Consider the following 20,363-nt stretch of genomic DNA (forward strand, 5'->3'; position numbering starts at 1 on the left):
ATAGTGATAGTTTATCAATATGACCGACATATTCATCTATTTAAGGGCTGAAAACGATATTTATTGAAGCAAGTGATATCAAGTAATAAAATATGAATATCAAATCAATGGTATATATTAGAGTTCGAACGACACCCCAGGTGTTGGGCAACTAGTCACAAAGTTAGGCAAACTATAACAAGATGTATGTCACCTCAGGCCACTGGTGTTGTTGCTATTTGTAACATACGAGTCGCACATACAATATACTGGTCAATTTCTATGGAGGAAAAATAAGTAAGTACCTATAGGTAGATGTCGGCATCCGAGTTCAGGTGAATAGGGTAAGAATAGCCAATTTCAGACCATCTTGGATGCTCTCTCGCTCTTGCTCTGCGTTTTCTATCACAGTTATTACGGAGAGAGAACTTGGAGGATTTAACAAGGGAGGGAAACGCCTTATCTTGTGTACAAAACAGTCTGCCGATTTTTGCGGGAGTGGGGCACGTCAAATGTATGGCGATGTGTACGTAACGTACCCATAACGTAGCCATGTCAGATAAACGTCAGTCCATACAATACATATGATAACCATGCCGATGTGTTCGACAGAGTGGTAAACTCTTAGAGGCAACTCCAGTTAAATCCTCAAGGCTCTGAACAAATTTGTTTTGTAAAGGAATTGTTCGGATTAATCTCTGCCGGTTCTTTCCGCCATCGTTCCATTGCGACAACATTTCCATCTACACCACTTAGATGGACAGTCCTCAATTGTGCATTTTACCAGAAACTTCCTGCCTCACTCAGCTAAAATGTGGAATTGACTCTCACTCGCAGTATTTCCAAATCAATACTACTTCCAACCTTCAAGAAAAGTACTCCTGCTTTAAAGGACAAGCCGGCAGCGCACTTGCAACCCTTCTGGTGTTGCAGGTGGCCATGGGGAACGGTAATTACTTACAATCAGACGATACATATGCTCGTTTACATCTTATATCAGAGTAAAATTTTGCCTGTTTAAATGAACGCATAAAAATACACGCACAAATACACAATACGCCAGTGTCGTGGAACACTCGGTTGGAATGAAGTTAAGAAAAGGAGTTGACACATACCTAAGAAATAAATTACTTTCTCTTACTTTTTGTTGCTAAGAAAGGACCGTGACAAAAACTCGTGACGGGAAACTCTTACACTTTTTTTCGCCTAGCCTCCATCTGCCAAGTAAGTAAGTAAGTAAATATTCTTTATTGCACCAACAATTATACATTTTACATACATGTAAAACTACAAATGAATTACAGTGCCAAGTACAGTGCGATTCAACTTCGTTCCAAAAAAGTTTTTGCATAACCTCAGTAACCAGTTAGCCAACCGTCGTGGTCGACTCACCTAGACTATGAGAATACGCCAAAATGTTATTTCACAGATTCAGTTGTCACTGTCACTTTCACACCTACCTGACATGACAAGGACCGTTGATATACTTCCCACCTCAAATCCTTCCCAACTCTGAAACTACGTTGTTGCGGCTTTTACTTTCAGAGTTCCGTATTCTGTTGTGCCAAAATAGGTGTTTGGATGAATCATATTTTTCTTATCTATGGTTTCTCTATAGCCATTTTCCTCTGGGTCGATCTAAAAACTCTAGTTTTTTGGTTTTAACCTTTTATCTTTGTTTGATAAGCGTCCTCCCCGAATTTTCAAGTCTCTTTGATTTTTTCCAGAACGACTTTTTCTGATGTTCTATACAGAACTCCCGAGATTTGAACTCAAGATTTTAGACTACCACACACCAAGCCTTTTATCTGTGCACATATTTGAGGTTTAATTACACAAGGATACATACTTGTTGTAGTTATGTTATACGCCATTTACATATGCCCGCTATTAACTCACCAAGCCTGTTTATGTTAAAGAGTGATAAAACGTTTCTTCTAATAAATTGATATACTGTAAATATTCTCCTCTGGTTAACGGGACAAAATAACAAAAACACACACCCACCTGCGTTTCATTTCTCATTTAGGTTTTATTTCACCAAATTGAATGACACAAAATCATATTTATTTACGCAGAAAATAAATTTCTTAATGAAATAGTTGACAATGTATGTGCTGAACAATCTCCGAACAACAGAAACAGGACTTAACTTAGCTATATTGTATTTATTGTACTCGTTGCTCGAAAAAGGCGACATTGCAAAATCGTAGGGCCTGGAATGACGAATAGGTTTTGCGACCACACAATGGGATATGAAGTCCGACGACAAATAAGGTTCGTCATTAATTTATAATGTCAGAACTATAGTCTGTATCTTTAGGTATTCAAAAAAAGGTAAACAAACAATTTGTACATTTTCGGGTAGTTTTAATACTTATTGGTTAACCAACCAAATACAAAACCGCCTGGATTTGTCACTGAACGACCTGACTTTAAACCTACTTTATTTGATCATGTAATGTTTTCATCTACCCTCAACTGCCTTAAGGAGCCATTTGAGGGTAGATTTTGTTTACCTTTTTTTAAATACCTAAAGATACAGACTATAGGGTTGGTCAAGCTTAGAATAAATGTAGAAGTCGAAAAATTACTGCCTTGGTAACTTGGTCGTAACTGGTGAATTTCCGATATGACTTGGAACTCCAGTAGCCGTTTAAGAAGTGTAACGCTCTTACAGTAGATGATGCTAGGGTCGCCTAGACCCATACGGTGGAAAGATTCGCTGGCAATGGATGAGGTCTTGGTAGCTCAGGTGGCAGAGCGCTGGAGTATCAATCCAGATGCCATTAGTTCAATTCTCACCCAAGGCAGTATCTTTTCACTTTTATGTTTATTTTTAGCAGACGTTTCTGCCTGTTAATATAATTAATATAATATAAATAATTTAGCGTTAGTTACTCGAGATTTTAGTTTCGTAATTTTTAGAACTTGACCAATGTTTATGGTTTCGTAATCAACTTTAGTTTCGCGTGGTTTCGCCATGTCCGTCTATTCGGCTTATAGGCTCTTGTGGCCGTTTGTCGCACAAGTAGATCTTGTCGAAATAGGGAGTATTACTGCAACGTTCTGCCGCCAGAGAGCAGCACTATCACATATTCTTAACCATCGAGTAACTTATACCACAGTGAATTGATTGTATTAGAGAGGTCTAAGAAAAAACTTTCCCCTTAGATTGACATCCAAAACAGATGGCACTGTACTGCGCGCTTAGAGTTGAATAAGCTTTAATGTTGCCTTACACCATATTTTCATAGAGAACGTTGATTTAGAGTAGAACGCAAATTTCTCCAGGCTGGTCCGATTGTGCTAATATGACAAATTTCAATAATGGATTCGAACACTTCACTCACACATGCAAGAGGGGTTTTAGTAAAACATTTTACCTATAGGTACACTAACGGTATAAAAAAAAAAAACTAACGGTATGAATTGCAAGAAATATCCAATGTAAAGTAAAACCCTAAATGAGAAGAGAGGTATGAGCACTGTCATGTGAACGTCATCTCGCTTTGTGTGGTAGGGCACAGCCAGTGGATGTCATTCCAGATCTAGAGCAGAGCCCAACTGGGGAAGTACCTCCACCTTACAGAAAACCGCAACCAAATAACACTAGACCCTACTCATACTTCTCTGGAGTTGTAGGCGTACATAGGCTACGGAGACTGCTTACCATCAGGCGGGCCGTATGCTTGTTTGCCACCGACGTAGTATAAAAAATGGCTCAACCATTAAAGTCCTTGACTGTACCTTTTTCTTTGCCGCTAAGTTCTTAGCTCTAGCCAGAAGTTGGAATGCCAGTAGTGTTGGTAGGAAGTCGAGTCCATTCAGTCTAAATTTGAAGAACTCGACTCGTGGCCCCTTCCCGAGGCCAGACCTTTATTGAGTATTTTGTAAGAACAACTCAAAAGGACTCGATCCTTCGAATAAAGATTCCTTCAACAATTTTATATGTTTTACCAAAATAACAGTAAAGAAATTATGTGTATTGTATGATTTGTGTACCTAATCCACGAATACGAGTATTACTTAAAAACAATGCATTTCGAAATTTAGCAAAGAAAAATTTTTAGAGTTCTCTGAAAAGGCCTCAAGTTTCTACAAAAGACTTGGGTTACAAGTTGAAAAGAACTCGACTCAATTATGTGAGTCTTAAAAACTGAGTCGAGTTTCAAAGCAAAGGACTCAAAAGAGAAAAGTTGAGAGTGCTCTGAGAAGGACTCAAGTCTCTACAAAAGACTAGGATAACAAGTTGAAAAGAACTCGAGTTAAGACTTAATTATGTGAGTCTGAAAAACTGAGTCGAGTTTCAAAGCAGAGGACTCAAATGAGATAAATTGAGAGTGCTCTGAGAAGGACTCAAGTCTCTACAAAATACTCGGATTACAAGTTGAAAAGAACTCGAGTTTAGACTTAATTATGTGAGTCTGTAAAACTGAGTCGAGTTTCAAAGCAGACTCAAAAGGGCGGGGTGCAAGGTACTCTGAACTTTATATTAATGGAACACGTGGGAGGAATAGCCGTTTTATTTAACTTCAACTATTTTCTGTTCATAATCTAAAAGCTTTACATACATTTATCTGATTTTATACGAGATAGATTTTCTACGGTGAACTTTTAAAATGATGAATACAAAATGAAAGTTCACCGTTTCAACTTTTATCTTAAATGTCGTTTTATCATATCTCCCTTTTTTATTAGCCTTATATTCCTAACTTTTATTTACTTATTTATTTTATTTATTTAAACTTTATTGCACACATAAAGAAAAATGTACAAATGGCGAACTTAATGCCAAAAGGCATTCTCTACCAGTCAACCATTGGGTCAAACAGAGACATTTATGTATGTTGTTTTATATTAGATATGACAGTTTTATATTATATAAGTATTTGACCACAATCTCATCTGATGGTAAGTACCGATGCGGTTTAGGACCAAGCATGCTTACCTAAGAGATGTCTATTCACTTTCGATTTAAAAAGATACAAGATATAGTGGGCTGGGAATAGATTTGCAGAAAGTGAGCACTTACTACTTAGCCTTATTTTTTATTATTTAAGCAATATTTCATTACCACCTTTTACCGGGTCAAACCTACATACAAAAGTTCTCTTTTCGAAAGTTAATGATCCAGGAGATTACTTTCTGTTATTTTTAATTTGTCGGTCAAAACGTACGGCCGTAACTAACCAACGTAAATTGAATACAATGCAGCGCCCTAATATTATATAGATTATTTATTTTATTTTATTTATTTAGGATTACCAACAGATAATACATCTTACATGCTCTTAAATCTATATGACAATCAGGACTGATGCTTATCTAATTATAGGTAACCACATCTTATATAATTAGATAGATAAACCTATCAGTAGATTTTTGACTTCAAAAACGGTCAATATGACTGACACTTATCTTACACATATCACTCCCTTCCCATAAACATCCCTGCCCGCAGCTTTGAGTATTACCCAATGGTTGAGATATTATTACTGTAGAGAAGGCATACCAAATAATAAAATTGTTAATAATAACGTCGTAAGCGCCGTAAAATTCATGGCGCTTATGCATTTAGGTCGCGAGATTCATGCTCCGCTTATATGGTTTGTTGTCAAAAGAAACACAAATCATACTGGTTCCCTGTGCCGGTTTTATACGTAGTAATAATGGTTCAATGTACTTAATACACAATTTCCCGCTGTTTAAAAAAGTTTTGATTGGTCACTCAAAGTTTTGATTGGTCACTAAAAGTTTTGATTGGTCACTAAAGGTTTTGATTGGATAAAATAAAATTCTATGTATATGTCAAACACCTTGCGCGGCATTACAATATCTGATGTTTTCAAGCTGTACGCTGTTCAGTTTCGTCTCTTGCAATACACGTGGGGTCATTTATCATCTCTATTCATGGCTTCTATCATTATTCTAGTTCGTTAAAACTACGTAGTTAAGAATCTAAATCTGTCAATGACCTATATGGTACCCATGTTGAAAGTTGCTATTAAAACCTGCCATTTCCTTCCTGACCTTTCCCCGGCCTACATTCCTTGCACTACAATTATAATCGATGCAATTACCGGCCGCCCGTAACCAGTTAATGCAATCGAATCAGGTATTAACGCCTGTGGGCGTTCAATGATTCCACTACAGTCGGTCCAGTACACTCGGATTGACTAAGTGGTCTCAAATTAGGAAGGATGCTCCATCGGTTGATCGTTATTCGTTGGCTACATAGCACGATTAGATGATGTCGCTTTAATTGTACGCCACCAGCGAGGGAATATAGTTAGACGAAGCTCTTAGTACATTTTATCTGACATATATCATTCTTCATAAATATATCCCGCCTCCATCTTAGTATCCAATACACAATACAATTATTCACAAAAGTTGTGATTGGTCACTAAAAGTTTTGAATGGCTAAAATAAAATTTTATAGGTCGCGTCTTGCGCGGCATCGGCATTTCAATATTTGACGTTGTCAAGCTGCGCGTCGTACAATTAAGTCATTCACGGCAGCACGGCACAATACACTCATTTTTGAGCTCTGATTAGACTTCTATAGTTATTTTTAGACCTAAAGACGAGGCAACGACGAAAAAATCCTTCCGATATTTATTTCATCGATATCCTCTCTAAATCTTTATTTCTAGTTATTTTGCACAAGGCAATGCGCTTGGTGAGAAATAGAAGCCTATGGAGGAAACTGGTCTTCAATGGACATGATGTCACGATCCTCAGCTTTGAAGGACCGACTGAAGAAGTTGCTTTAGTTAGTTGGAATCGTTGGATTACGCATTAAATTAGAACGTAACTGCTATTGGAAAACCAGTTCGAATTTGGAATTGATTGCCCGAGAATACGGAAAACAATTGAATGTGTTTCGTAATGGCCGTTAGGGCAGTAATTCGTGGTGGGGCAGAATTGATGGCGTACTCTAAAATAATTGATAAATACGGTTGCTATTTAGTAATAAATGTAAGGATACTTAAAAGAAAGGATCTTACTTAAGAGTAAGATGAATTTATTTTTTCTGTCTACGGGTTCTTGGTAATATAGAATGTTAGAACGATTATTCGATAATGCCACTTTAATTGATGGTTTAAACTTATTGGCAAATAAATAGGGTCGCCATTTTGGCAAGGATGTTAAAAATATCCGTAAACACTTTAACAAGCCAATTCGAACGTGTATCTGACATCTAACCGATATTTGAATCACATTACTTAGATGCACCCACAGTAGAAAAAGTAAAAGCGAATCGCCTAGCGTGGGTCGGGCGTGCGATGCGGAGGGATGAAACTGATGGAAGTCATGTGACGAGAAAGGTATTGCCAATTATGTGGTTGGAAGTAACGGGAGAGGAAAACTGAGAAAAAGGTGGATGGATTGTGTGAGAGATGACATGAAACGAACGCGCGTGAATGACGAGGTGACGAGCGAGAGAGAGGTATGGAAGAAAAAGACACGCTGCGCCGACCCCAAATGAATGGGATAAGGGCAAGCGAATGATGATTGGATATATTATCAGTTAGCTGTCTGTTATTCGCGCGGGCGTCTCGCTCGCACTAATACATGTACGGACAAGTCAGAGCGAATGACAACTAACTGATATGATTCCAATGTGATTCAAATATCGGTTTGATGCCAGGTGCACGTTCGAATTGTCCTGTATCCGTGAGACCGTATTAGTCTATAGAGATGCGGGTTTACTTGTCTGGACCTTTTGTAGCTATGCATTGTGCCTTGCCGTATCGCCCGTATCGTACCGTAGGTACCAATATATATTTTTTAACTTTCAGTATTTAAATGGACTTTGAATATTTCTTCTTTGTCTTGTTAAATATTGAGAGCAAGATTAAAACCAGTTGTAGATGTCTGACTCTGACTAGACTGAAATTTTGCTCATACAATATTATGATCCAATTATGAAAACCAAAGTTGCAAAATGACGCAACCTCATTGAGTTTAGTTCGAAGTGTACAGTCAAAAATCAAACATTTTTTTTGTCAAAATGAACTTATTTCTTATGTGATCTGAACTTGAATATTTACCATTATTTCCCAGGTGTCTGGCGACGAACAGCGACGCCTCTGTGGAGAACAGGCCAAGTACAACGAACGCAGCCTCGGACTTGGCGTCGGTTTGACCACGTACGGCTCCGTGGCGTACCAGCTGAAGGACGCCAATATGGAGGCGTCAGGGACTATGGACTTCGTTTGCCGAGCGGCTAAAATTATGAACAGAACAAGTAAGCTACTTATATTATTGCTGTTCTTGCTATCCCTCCAAATCCTGGAACGAAGAAACCCGCATATTCGCTCATTAGACAGCTTCCATCTGAGATGCCTTCGCGAAATTATGGGCGTCCATTGGTCTGACCGTGTTAGAAACACGGAGATCCTTAGGCGTGCCGATGTCGCTGGAATAGAGGCCTACCTAATGAGACGACAGCTACGATGGTGCGGTCACGTCTCCCGCATGTCCCAAGACCGAGTCGTGAAACGCATCTTCTACTGCGAACTGCAAGATGGAAAGCGCAAACAAGGCGGTCAATTCTTGCGGTTCAAAGATGTGTTGAAACGGCATATGAAGAGAGCTTATATAGAGCCAACGAAGTGGGAGAGTCTAGCCAGTGACCGTCCACGTTGGAGGCATATTGTGCAGACTCAGGTGCGTCAGTTTGAAGCCAGGCGGCTCACAGAACTCGACGCTAAGCGCGACGAGCTGAAGGCCAGACCACCTGCGGCCATACTTTACAATTATGTCGGAGGGGTGCTGACTTGCAACGAGTGTGGTCGTACATTTGCTGCAAAAATTGGCTATATCAGTCACCTGAGAGCGCACCAGCGACGCTCTCAGCGGTAGAACGCAGTCGCTGTGGTCGAAAACGGCTAGGAGATGATGATCCCTCCAAATAAAGAGACTTATTTGAAAATGCCAGGACTTCGTGAGCTACGAGTAAGTGGTTATGATTATGAACAGGACATGACAAGTAAGTAAACAAGCCAAGTACAAAGAGCGAAGCCTTGGATTTGGCGTCGGTTTGACCACGTACGGCTCCGACGACGATGCAAACAGACAAAACAAAACAAAAAATGTTATGTACAAAGGCGAACTTATCCCTAAAAGGGATCTCTTCCAGCTGACCTTTGAGAAAATGCGAAAGGATCAAACACTAACAGATGAAAGACAAATCAATATTAACAGTAGCAATACATAGTATTGATATAAGGTAATATCTCTATTTGAAAAACTACTTTAGGCTGGTGGCGTTCAAAAACCGCAAATTACGGCAAGCATAAAGATAAACTATTTTGTTACAACAAATTTATCTATGAAAATGTTGTTATTGCGTTATTGTTATAGTTGTTGTTGTTATTGTTGTTGTTGTTATTGTTGTTGTTGTTAATAACGTTGATATCGATTTAATAATGACACTTGAATTTCGAACATGACTGAAAAACAGGAATTTGATTTGATCTGATTTCTAGTATCAGTCGTGACGTTTTATTCGAAATAAAATTTCAATTGCGAACAGTGTGTCAAATGCCGCAATGGCGGTCGTAACATGCGTTTCTTGAACACATCAGAAAGAAATCATAAAATAAATAAATATTACAGATGGCCAGATAAATAACATTAGTATTTGTATGTCTGTTGCAGTTCTCATGACTGTCTTCCTGGCCTGCCTGTCGACGCTACCTGTGATTATGATGATTATGGGTAAGTTCATTTTACATTATTTTAAAAACATTTACCCCCTTATTCATAAACGTGTACTAAAGTTACGATGCCGCTGATCATCGTTTGTCCCTCTCCATCATACCAATACGTCGCAAAGGGACAAATGATGATCAGCGGCATCGTAACTTTAGTACACGTTTATGAATAAGGGGATTAATTTTTATATTCAATAAAAACTTACATAAGTAAAAAATATTGAAATAAGAATGTCAAAACATACAACCATTTAATAAATACCTAAAATTACGAAATAGTTTAGAAATTAATCAGAAAATAATGTCAAGTATAAATTATAGAATACAAAACAAATACTCTTTATTGCAAACTTTAATAAAAGAAAACAATTCAGGAAGAAAATAGCGACACAGGTAGACATTATTATTAATAAACAAATCAAAACAAAAACAAATAATAAGGGCAAAACTAAGGGTTACCTTTGATCGCCAAGAATCCCTAAAGGTGTCGCTACTAACTTACTAGTCGTGTCCACAGCGCCAAGGCCAACTAATAGGTGTTATAGCGGACGCTGTCAAAGTAACCTTCACACTTTGGAGTAAGGTTTACATTAGCTCGCTTGCGCCCGGGAGCTTGGCGTTTGAATGATGTTTGTGGTTACGACATAAAGCGTTCAAAGATTTAAAAATATAACATAAATAAATCTAAAATAACCCACCCTGAATCGTACCCGGCTCAAGCGCTCCATTATTCCTGAACAATATCATAAACAAATATAATAAATGTGTTTTATGTAAAAAAAAAAAACAATAACTATCGTATATTGCTTAGCATCTTTAGATTTTTATGATGTCCGAAACGCGGGAAAAGCGCTCTAATAACATTTGCCAGACTATATAAGTGTAGGTAAATTATTTACAGATTATAAAAAAAGTACCTAGAGGTAAAAATCTTACTAAAATAGTACAACTTACTTACTAAAACTAGTTTCATCTGTACGACAAAAATTAGCACGATATTTGGATACAGAAAAATGTGTCTACGTTGCTACCCTCTGGCTAACACAACAACAAAATGAATGCACAGTTTTTGGCAAACTATATTTACATAAAAAGACTAAAAAGAATTCAAATACAAAACATTTATGCATATTCACACATTATCCTACCGCCGAAAGCAATAATTCTGGCCCGTTTATAAATCCCTGTATATTCGTTAAGCTAATTCCCTAAAACTTCTGGCCAAAAGTAATCCAACGTTAATTAAAGTCCCACAAAAACTCAATCCTTTTCATACGGTTTCGAAAAACCCTGCCCTTTTGGGGCCGAGGCTTTCGGCAGGGGGTTCATATTTCAAGGGCATTTACAAATCGCCAGGCGTAGAAACCTACATATGCTGGAAGGGTTTAGCTAAGTATTTTTTTTTTGCTTTAATTCTAATAACTTTGGTACTTTGTGTATTTATAAATTTTAAAAAGCGGTCGTGTTCGAGTGGATATGACGTCCAGCTTTCAATCCAGAGCTTGCGTGTTCAAATCCTGGCTCGTACCAATGAGTTTTCGGAACTTATGTACGAAATATCATTTGATATTTACCATTAGCTTTAGGAAGAGGAGACAGCCGCCCACGTCATTCATGAATGCGCAGGGGTGGCAGAATACCGGGCACAATACCTCGGTTCTCCGGGGTCTCTCCCAGAAGTCGTCGGCAACATCAAGGGTCTGCTAGGCTTCCTGGTAGAGTTGGGTTGGCAGGAGTAGTGCCGTCAACCCACCATCACGCAAAATAGGCGCGAATTGCGACGTCGAGTTGCGGAAACCAAGCCCGCGAATACGAATACGAATACCATTAGCTTTTCGGTGGAGGAAAACATCGTGAGGATACCTGCATACCTATCTGCGGAGAAATTCAAAGATATATGTGAAGTCCCCAGTCCGCATTGGGCTAGCGTGGGGACTATAGCCCGAGCCCTCTTGCGAATGATAGGAGGCCTGTGCTCAGCAGTGGGCTGAATTATTACTATTATTTTATAAATTTACCAATTTGTATATATTTAATTAACTGGCATAGCCTTTCGTATTACAAATGTCAACTGACACTATTTGATATGATGTTTTATGGAAACCTTTCTTTATTCATTATAATTAAGTGTATTACTTAATTTCACCACTTAGATGGTTGGCAGTCCTCAAATATGCGTTTCTCCAGAAATTTCCTGCCTCGCCCAGCTGGACTGTGGCACGATCTGTCGCCTGCGGTGATTCCGGAACGACACGACCTTCAACCCTTCAAGAAAAGAGCGTACTCCCATCTTACATGCCGGTAACGCACTTACGACCCCTCTGGTGTTGCGGGTATCCACGGGCGGCGGTAATCGCTTACCATCAGGCGATTCGTCTGCTCGTATCATTAAAAAAATATCAAGGTTTTGTCGGCAACTTAACATTTGCATATTATCAAATACAGACGTTAGAATCGCAAACATCTCGGGATTCTAAAAAACCACACAAAAAACAAAAAAAATGGTCTAAAAAATTGTGGCTTTTCCATTTGGTTACGACTTACTAGTTCCATTCACATCTTCTACTTTTTTAATTTCCTTTACTGTTTTGGTTCGAATTCATATCTATATATATATATATATATATATATATATATATATATATATATATATATATATATATATATATATATATATACTGTATATGTCCACTATCCTTAAATAACAAAATAATAGACAGAGTAAAAAGCTATAAGTACCTGGGTTGTTGGTTAAATGAAAACTGGGAATCAGAGAAGGAAATCCGGACGAGAATTGAAATAGCCAGAAACACATTTCAGAAAATGAGGAAACTTCTAACTAACAGAAAAATAAACCTAAAACTGAGGTGGCGAATGGTTAAATGTTACATCATCCCAATTCTTATGTATGGTTCCGAAAGCTGGACCTTGAAAAAGAATTTAATCAACAAGCTAAGGGCTTTTGAAATGTGGATTTATCGAAGGATGCTCAAAATAAAATGGACTGATAGGATAACTAATATCAGAGTTTTGGAAATCATGAAAAAAGATCTAGAGGTTGTATCAACAATTAAGAAAAGAAAAGCAGCGTATTTTGGACATATATATAGAAACAATAAATACAACCTACTGAAAGTAATAATTGAAGGAAAAATTGAAGGCAAGCGTGGTCGTGGTAGAAGGCGCACATCATGGACTAAAAATATAAGAGACTGGTTAAAAGTGAAGAGCATAGATGGACTAATTCGCATGACTGAACATAGAGAGACATATAGACATATGGTCGCCAACCTCCTGGACGGAGATGGCACGTGAAGAAGAAGATATATATATATATATATATATATATATATATTTGTACGAAAAGTCAATGTTATTGACAATATACAAGTGTTATTGACAATAATAATATACATAATGGATATATACAGATGATTACTATAACTAGCTTATATCTAAAATAGGCCCTTGAGGCATTGTACCAAGGATGCTGGCGGCATTTCCTCGTTGTATCGCAATACTGATACGTTGTGCGAGGAAGCCGCCAGGTCTTCGGTCACCAGTTACGTCAACCAGACGTTTCGCGATTTCTCCAAAAAACTTGTGCGCGCTGGGACCCCATGGACCTAGAGTTTCAAGAGTTTAGAGTTTTATTTATATTATATATTGAATATTTATTTATTTTTATTTATGTTATAGGTATTTATATATGTATGCATTATTTTATGGTTATTTTTCTATCTATGTAAGTATATATGTATTAATGTGTATTCAAAACTTGCATTTCATTAATTTCAGTGATTGTACACTTTTGTTTGTGTTTGTCATTCATTCATCATAACTTCTGTTCTACTCATTTCCTCAAAGGTTAATTGGAAGAGATCCCAATACAGGGATAAGTTCGCCTTTGTTGTATTTAATTTACTCTGTAACTGTGTTTTTCGTGTTTTTATTTCTATGTACAATAAAGTATATACATACATACATACTCTATACATCATCAGACTATACATCTCTAAGGATAATTTGATAAAAGTCATTTAGTTCTGACATTTAGAGATATTTACACCATAAATAATTTTAGATTTTTTTTGTATCTGTTTGTTTGTATGTAAATCCCATGTTGACGTGTAAAAGTGCCCTTGTGGCCTATTTGCTGAATAAATGTTGAAGTTGAGGTTGAAATTGACATACAAACTTGCCATATTATTAAAAGTTGGCCCCATAATTGACATAAATATAAGTATACCTACGAATTCAGTGATGCGCGTGTTTTTTAAAAGTTTGTGGGTTGAATTTAATTGGAATGCTTCGTCCGTTCACATTCTATACAAGGTTCAATGGAAGCATAACTTTGTGTGAACAGAACATAAAAAGCGCAGGCTGAAAAGGATTCCATGTACAAAGCCAAGCTTGAAATGCTTCAAACCAGTACCTATGCAATGAAAAGAGCACAGAAATAGAGATATTATGAATGAAACAGAGTTTTGTACAAACAAAAATAGAGTAGAAATAAACATGAAATTGCATCTACAATTCTACATCTAATTTTGATGATACCTCATGAGTGCCTTGCCAAGTTGCCACCGTTTTCGCTACCATATCGAGACGTTTTGTCTGTCTCTCTCTCTCTTTCATGTTAGTACGACAGTGACATTTGCGTTTCGTTCGCTACGGAGCGATTACTAGAAGCAGTTTATATGAGGATTGTATACATATTGCCTACAAAATTGATTCCAAATTCAACTGGCAATTTCTCTAAATTAAGTATGATAGGCCTTAAGAACTTAATTAATATAGCTCATTAGGGTACGTTTCGAAAAGTACAGTCAGCGATAAAAGCTAGTATCAAAATTGTGATTTTTGTCGAAAACCTTATTTTCTTATCTTAACTAGAAAATGGTGAAAATGTTTGACAAATAGATACTAGAAACAAAACTTTATTACTGTCAATAAATCTAGACTAGTTCTATCGAGTGAACAATAAATTTTGTCCGACGACTCGGACAAATTACATTTCTTAACCCTCGTTCAGAAAATATTATGTTTCTTTTACTGTTTCGTCTTTAAGAGTCTTGTGTTATAACATACTTATGTACAGCAATAGTATTTTACAAGGGGCAAAATATTTTTTAACGTCTCATTAGGTTTTGCACGACGGATCTGAAATATGTATATGGGAAGATCCGCGGATCCGGATCCAGATCCGGATAATTTCATACATTTAGTAGTAGTAGTAGTAAAACTCTTTATTGTACAGAAATGAAAACAAAACAGGAAATAAAACATTCATCATTAGTAAGTACAAAGGCGAACTTATCCCTTTAAGGGATCTCTTCCAGTTAACCTTTGAGCAATTGAGGGAGAATTGGAGACGTTAGACATCCGTACTGTACAAAGTGGCGCAAAAAAATAAATAATAGAAAAGGTATTTATTTCAACCTACAATATACATGCAATGGTATATGACCTACAACAAATATATACACATATATACAACTAAATACATATACCTATATTCTATAATATATATTACATATATACAAAAACTACAATACCGCAAACATTCTTCAAAGCCATAACTTTTTTAAATTCGCCTTTAGCGATACGACAGATTGACACTGACGAAGAGAAGATGGTAAAGAATTCCATAATTTGACAGAGTAAACCGTGAAGGACTTGCCATAGGATCGATGTTTGTGAGGTGGGATACATAGCGACAGATTCGCGCTGGAGCGGAGTCGGTGCCCGCTACCGTCCCTTCATTCTCGATAGATCCAACCAGTAGATCCAAGATGGATCTAGTGAGAATTTTTTTATTCGTTAGATCCAACTTCCGGCCGATGGATCTAACGAGATTTTTTTTTAGTAATAGATCCAGTTTAAATGCTAAGAATTTAAATCTCTCCGAGAGGTAAGTAGGGGAAGAAGAAGAAAAGAGGACATTAAAGAGAAGGGAAAGTATATGGATGTCCCTACGGCGACGGATGGGCAGCCACTTGAGCTGGGAGCGGAAAGACGAATTGTGCTCGAATTTTCGTAACCCTATAATATATCTGATACACACATTATGCAGACGTATATATTTTCAACGGCTCGGCTATTCAATTAATCAAATTAAATATTTGCATCATATTACTTTGCAACTGTTGTGGATAAAATGCAACATTCATATTCGTTTTTGTCACTCTGCCTAAAACCACCACTCGAAAGAGTGTCATGGTGAAAATACCTTTTTTCACGTCTTGATGAAATTCGTCTTTAACGTATAACTGTAAGTTATTATAGGAACAAAGTGTTTCATAACAGTTTTATTTAAACTAATCAAAAAAAATCATAATGAAAGAGTACGAAACTGAAGCAAAATCCTTTGCATAAACGTACAGTACACAATATAAAACATTGTTTTAATAAAATAAACTTTTAATTTGGCTAGAAACACTTCATATCACAGACAAAGCTGAAATATTCTTATAATAAAATAATTAGAACAACCAAGAATCTTAATAATTAATTAAGACAAGTAATCTGCTAAAAGTCTCATTAAGTTTATCCGCCGACTTTTATATTTGTTAATTTCGCTCCTCATTTTCACAGATTTTCATGACCTTTGTTTTCGTGTTACAATTATAACAATATTAACAATAATGTTGAAATATGTTAAACTCAGGTTTACGTGTTTATTACTACTGAGAGATCAGGCATTAAAAATGACTACGTATAAATAAAGCATGTAGGGCTGAATGTGACTTTCTTAGCTTTGACCTGGGTAAAGTTTATTAAAAAAAAGTATTTATCGTCGCGAAACAAAAGTACATACAGCAACAGATAAGCAAACAAGCACAATAGGGTGTATTTAAATTGCAATTGTTCCTTTGTTATATTTATTTAGAGAACAATATACATAATTGATATATACAGATGATTACTATAACTAGCTTATATCTAAAATAGGCCCTTGAGGCATTGTACCAAGGATACTGGCGGCATTTCCTCGTTGTATCGCAATACTGATACGTTGTGCGAGGAAGCCGCCAGCTCTTCGGTCACCAGTTACGTCAACCAGACGTTTCGCGATTTCTCCAAAAAACTTGTGTGCGCTGGGACCCCATGGACCTAGAGTTTCAACGCCAAATGGTACAAAACTTGTTCCTTTTAATTATACTTAACAAATAATAGTACATTACGATGCATGTGCGAAAAATAGGAAATTCGAAACGAGTGACGATAAACACGACCGAAAGGGGTGCTTTAGTTTGAATCGACACGAGTTGCGAATCACCTATTCGCACATGTATCGTACAACGTTTGACAGTAGGTACATATGGCTCTTTGAATTTTCGAAATATTTAGGTAATGTGTTTTCGCACTAGTGCGGTTAAGTAGCACCATATGTACTGTAAAAACTTTTATCGCATCAGAGATAGTGATATACCCAGATACATAATAAATATAATAATATAAAGTAGGTATCTTAATAGGGAGGATGAATGATATTCATTAGTATTACACGAGTATATGGAATAATATTTACATCAATAAATTGCTCTGATAATTAGCTTAAGATAATATGTAAGTTTAATATTGTCTTACTATTCATCGACCGACGACCAGTTTGGCCTAGTGGGTAGTGACCCTGCCTACGAAACCGATGGTCCCGGGTTCAAATCCTGATCCTGGTAAGGGCATTTATTTGTGTGATGAGCATGGATATTTGTTCCTGAGTCATGGATGTTTTCTATGTATTTAAGTATTTATCAATATTTATATATTATATATATCGTTGTCTAAGTACCCTCAACACAAGCCTTATTGAGCTTACTGTGGGACTTAGTCAATTTGTGTAATAATGTCCTATAATATTTATTCATAAGTGCTTGTTGCTAGGCCTACATGAATAAAGTATATTTGAACTGAACAGTACTCCTAGTGTAACTTTGATCGACATCATAACGTGACGAACGCGTTTGCGTTAAGTCTCATTTTGTATAGGATTTTGAGTTTCCAAAACGTCCCGCTTGGCGCGCTCTTTCTAAATCCAATACAAAATGAGACTAAACGCAAACGCGTACGTCACGTTTCGAAATCGAATTTATTTACACTAGGGGTACTGGACTTTAAGCGAAGTTGCAAATGAAAGTAACGTAGGTAAGTATTTTACTTCTAACCTTTCAATATAATATTCTCCAATACCCTAGGTGTTCAGTTTTCATCCAACCAATTATAAATCAAGGAAAGGTCACCCAATCCTTTGTTGTACTTTTTGTTGACCCGAGTTTACCATATTTACAGATTACGCGACTTAATTTCGCCCCGGATTCTCCTCGAAATAAAGTTTTACGTCCATTTTGATTAGAAAAGGTTTGATAATAGGAACGAATATTTTTTAATTATTAATATGCTCGTATAAAGCAAAAATGTTGTTATATTTTTGTAGGTTCGCACAGACGTCATAAAAAACAAAGTTGATATTAAAAAAGCCGTGTAAAGTGTTAATCCGTGTAAATCGCAAGCTAATTTTAGCTTTCAACTCAATTTAATTCAATTCAATTCAAATATACTTTATTCATGTAGGCCTAGCAACAAGCACTTATGAATAGTAAGATAGTATTACATATAATTATCTTAATCTAATTATCAGAGCAATTTATTGATGTTGTAAATGTTATTCCATATATAATTCATAGATCAAATTTAATACTAAAACTTTCACAAAATATAGTCATACAAAAAAAAATGTATAAAAAATACTAGTCTAGATTGTTTCTAGAATAAATTCTAAATGTCAAACAAATATAATAAAAACAACAAAGGAAATACATGCATTGGAATATCCATTTCATCATCATTATTCAAATATAATAAATAATTAATCATTTCGAATCACAATTAATCCCACGTTGTTTTATCATTCATGTAGTCTTGTGTGGTATAATAAGCTTTAGAAATAAGTTTACGCTTTACATGATTCTTAAATTTATTAATTGATAACTCAGTAATATGGTTTGGAAGTTTATTATATTCTATATCTCATTTCTCGGATTGACTTTCCTAACTTACCTTTCATAATGTCTGACGGTGTCCCGGGTCCGTTATCGAGCCAGGTATAAAATCCTGGAGTCATACATACACCAAGTACATACATGCATTGCAAGTTAAATTGAACCATGTAAAAACAATGGAAATTTTGTAAGTAAGCCAACAAACACTACGTCCCGCTCGCCTGATTGCCGGGGGCCGTATCGCAAACATTTGCCCTCAACAAATCGACTGGAAACAAAACATTTACTCTATTCTATTAGCTCTTCAGTTTGTCGTAGCTATACAGAGTGGTAAATCCAAGGGGCTGACTGAAACCATGACATTTTTTATGGTAGGAAAAAATAAGGTTTTAGTATTCTTTAGACAACCGTGAATCAAACTAATAGCACACCGTATCAGTATTGCGATACAACGAGGAAATGCCGCCACCATCCTTGGTACAATGCCTCAAGGGCCTGTTTTAGATTTAAGCTAGTTATACTTATTGTTAGTAATCATCTGTATATATCCATTATGTTTATTGTTGTTGTAAATAAAATGTGAAACTTGCTTCAATTATTGGACCCGGGTACGTCCTTAAACTACGTCCACAAGAGAGGTATGGGCAATGTGAATGTCATCTCGCCTTGTGTGGTAGGGCACAGCACAGCGGATGTCATTCCGGATCTAAAGCAGAGCCCAACTGGGGAAGTACCTCCTTACAGAAAACCGCAGCCAAATAACACTAGACCCTACTCATAGTGTTGTGTTGCTGCCGGTGAGTAAGGTTGCCAGAGCTCAACAAGGGGAGGGCGGGTTGTTAGGGTTGGCAACGCGCATGTAACTCCTCTGGAGTTGCAGGCGTACATAGCCTATGGAGACAGCTTACCACCAGGCGGACCGTATGCTTGTTTGCCACAGACATAGTATACAAAAAAAAACTTTACTTGGAAATTGATAAGTCTAAGCCAAAGGACTGGTTGTTATTATGGAACCATGACTGTTATGGATAGTGTGTACACTCAAGTGCAAAAATATGTATCGAAAGAATCGTCTCATAAATATGGTACTACGCTCTTAATACACTGGAATAAGATGCTATGGGACATATTTTTGAGCAAGATGTATACACCCATATTTTTACACTTGACTGTACTGTCATAGAGATATAAGTAAGCTTGAGTGGTCACGCCGTACATGAGGCTTCTTACTTAATAAGTGTATGGATATGGTAAAACGTCATCAACAAATTTGAAACTCGCTTAAAACGAAAGCGTTGTCCTCTGGAGTTGCAGGCGTACATAGGCTACGGAGACTGCTTACCATCAGGCGGGCCGTATGCTTAATTGCCACCGACGTAGTATAAAAAAAAGGGGAGGACCCGCGCGAAATCGCCTTTTTATACAAACCTAGTCCCCATTTTCCTCTCTGGATCAGTTCATTGCATATTAACCACGGCCATTCGAAATAAATCATACGTGGGGGACGTTTGATTTATTTCGAATTTTTAAACTATTATAAGAGTTAGGAGCATTTAAAAAATTGTATGGAAACTGTTTTTCGCTCCTAATTTGTACAATAATCAAAAAATCGAAAAAAGTCAAACGTAGGGGCATAGCTATTGTTAATATACAT

At 36.8% G+C, this 20,363-nt stretch overlaps 1 protein-coding gene across 1 annotated transcript in view; it reads left to right on the forward strand.

Moving 5' to 3' along the window:
• LOC133522507 (uncharacterized) overlaps positions 1 to 20,363 on the forward strand; it is a 165,547-nt gene that overhangs the window by 128,708 nt on the left and 16,476 nt on the right. The window contains exons 4-5 of the mRNA XM_061857865.1: positions 8,053 to 8,236; positions 9,652 to 9,711. Of these exons, the coding sequence (XP_061713849.1) occupies positions 8,053 to 8,236; positions 9,652 to 9,711 (244 nt within the window). The remainder of the gene's footprint in view (positions 1 to 8,052; positions 8,237 to 9,651; positions 9,712 to 20,363) is intronic.

The sequence above is a fragment of the Cydia pomonella genome, chromosome 11 (assembly GCF_033807575.1).
Source record: "Cydia pomonella isolate Wapato2018A chromosome 11, ilCydPomo1, whole genome shotgun sequence".
Lineage (NCBI taxonomy): Eukaryota > Metazoa > Arthropoda > Insecta > Lepidoptera > Tortricidae > Cydia > Cydia pomonella.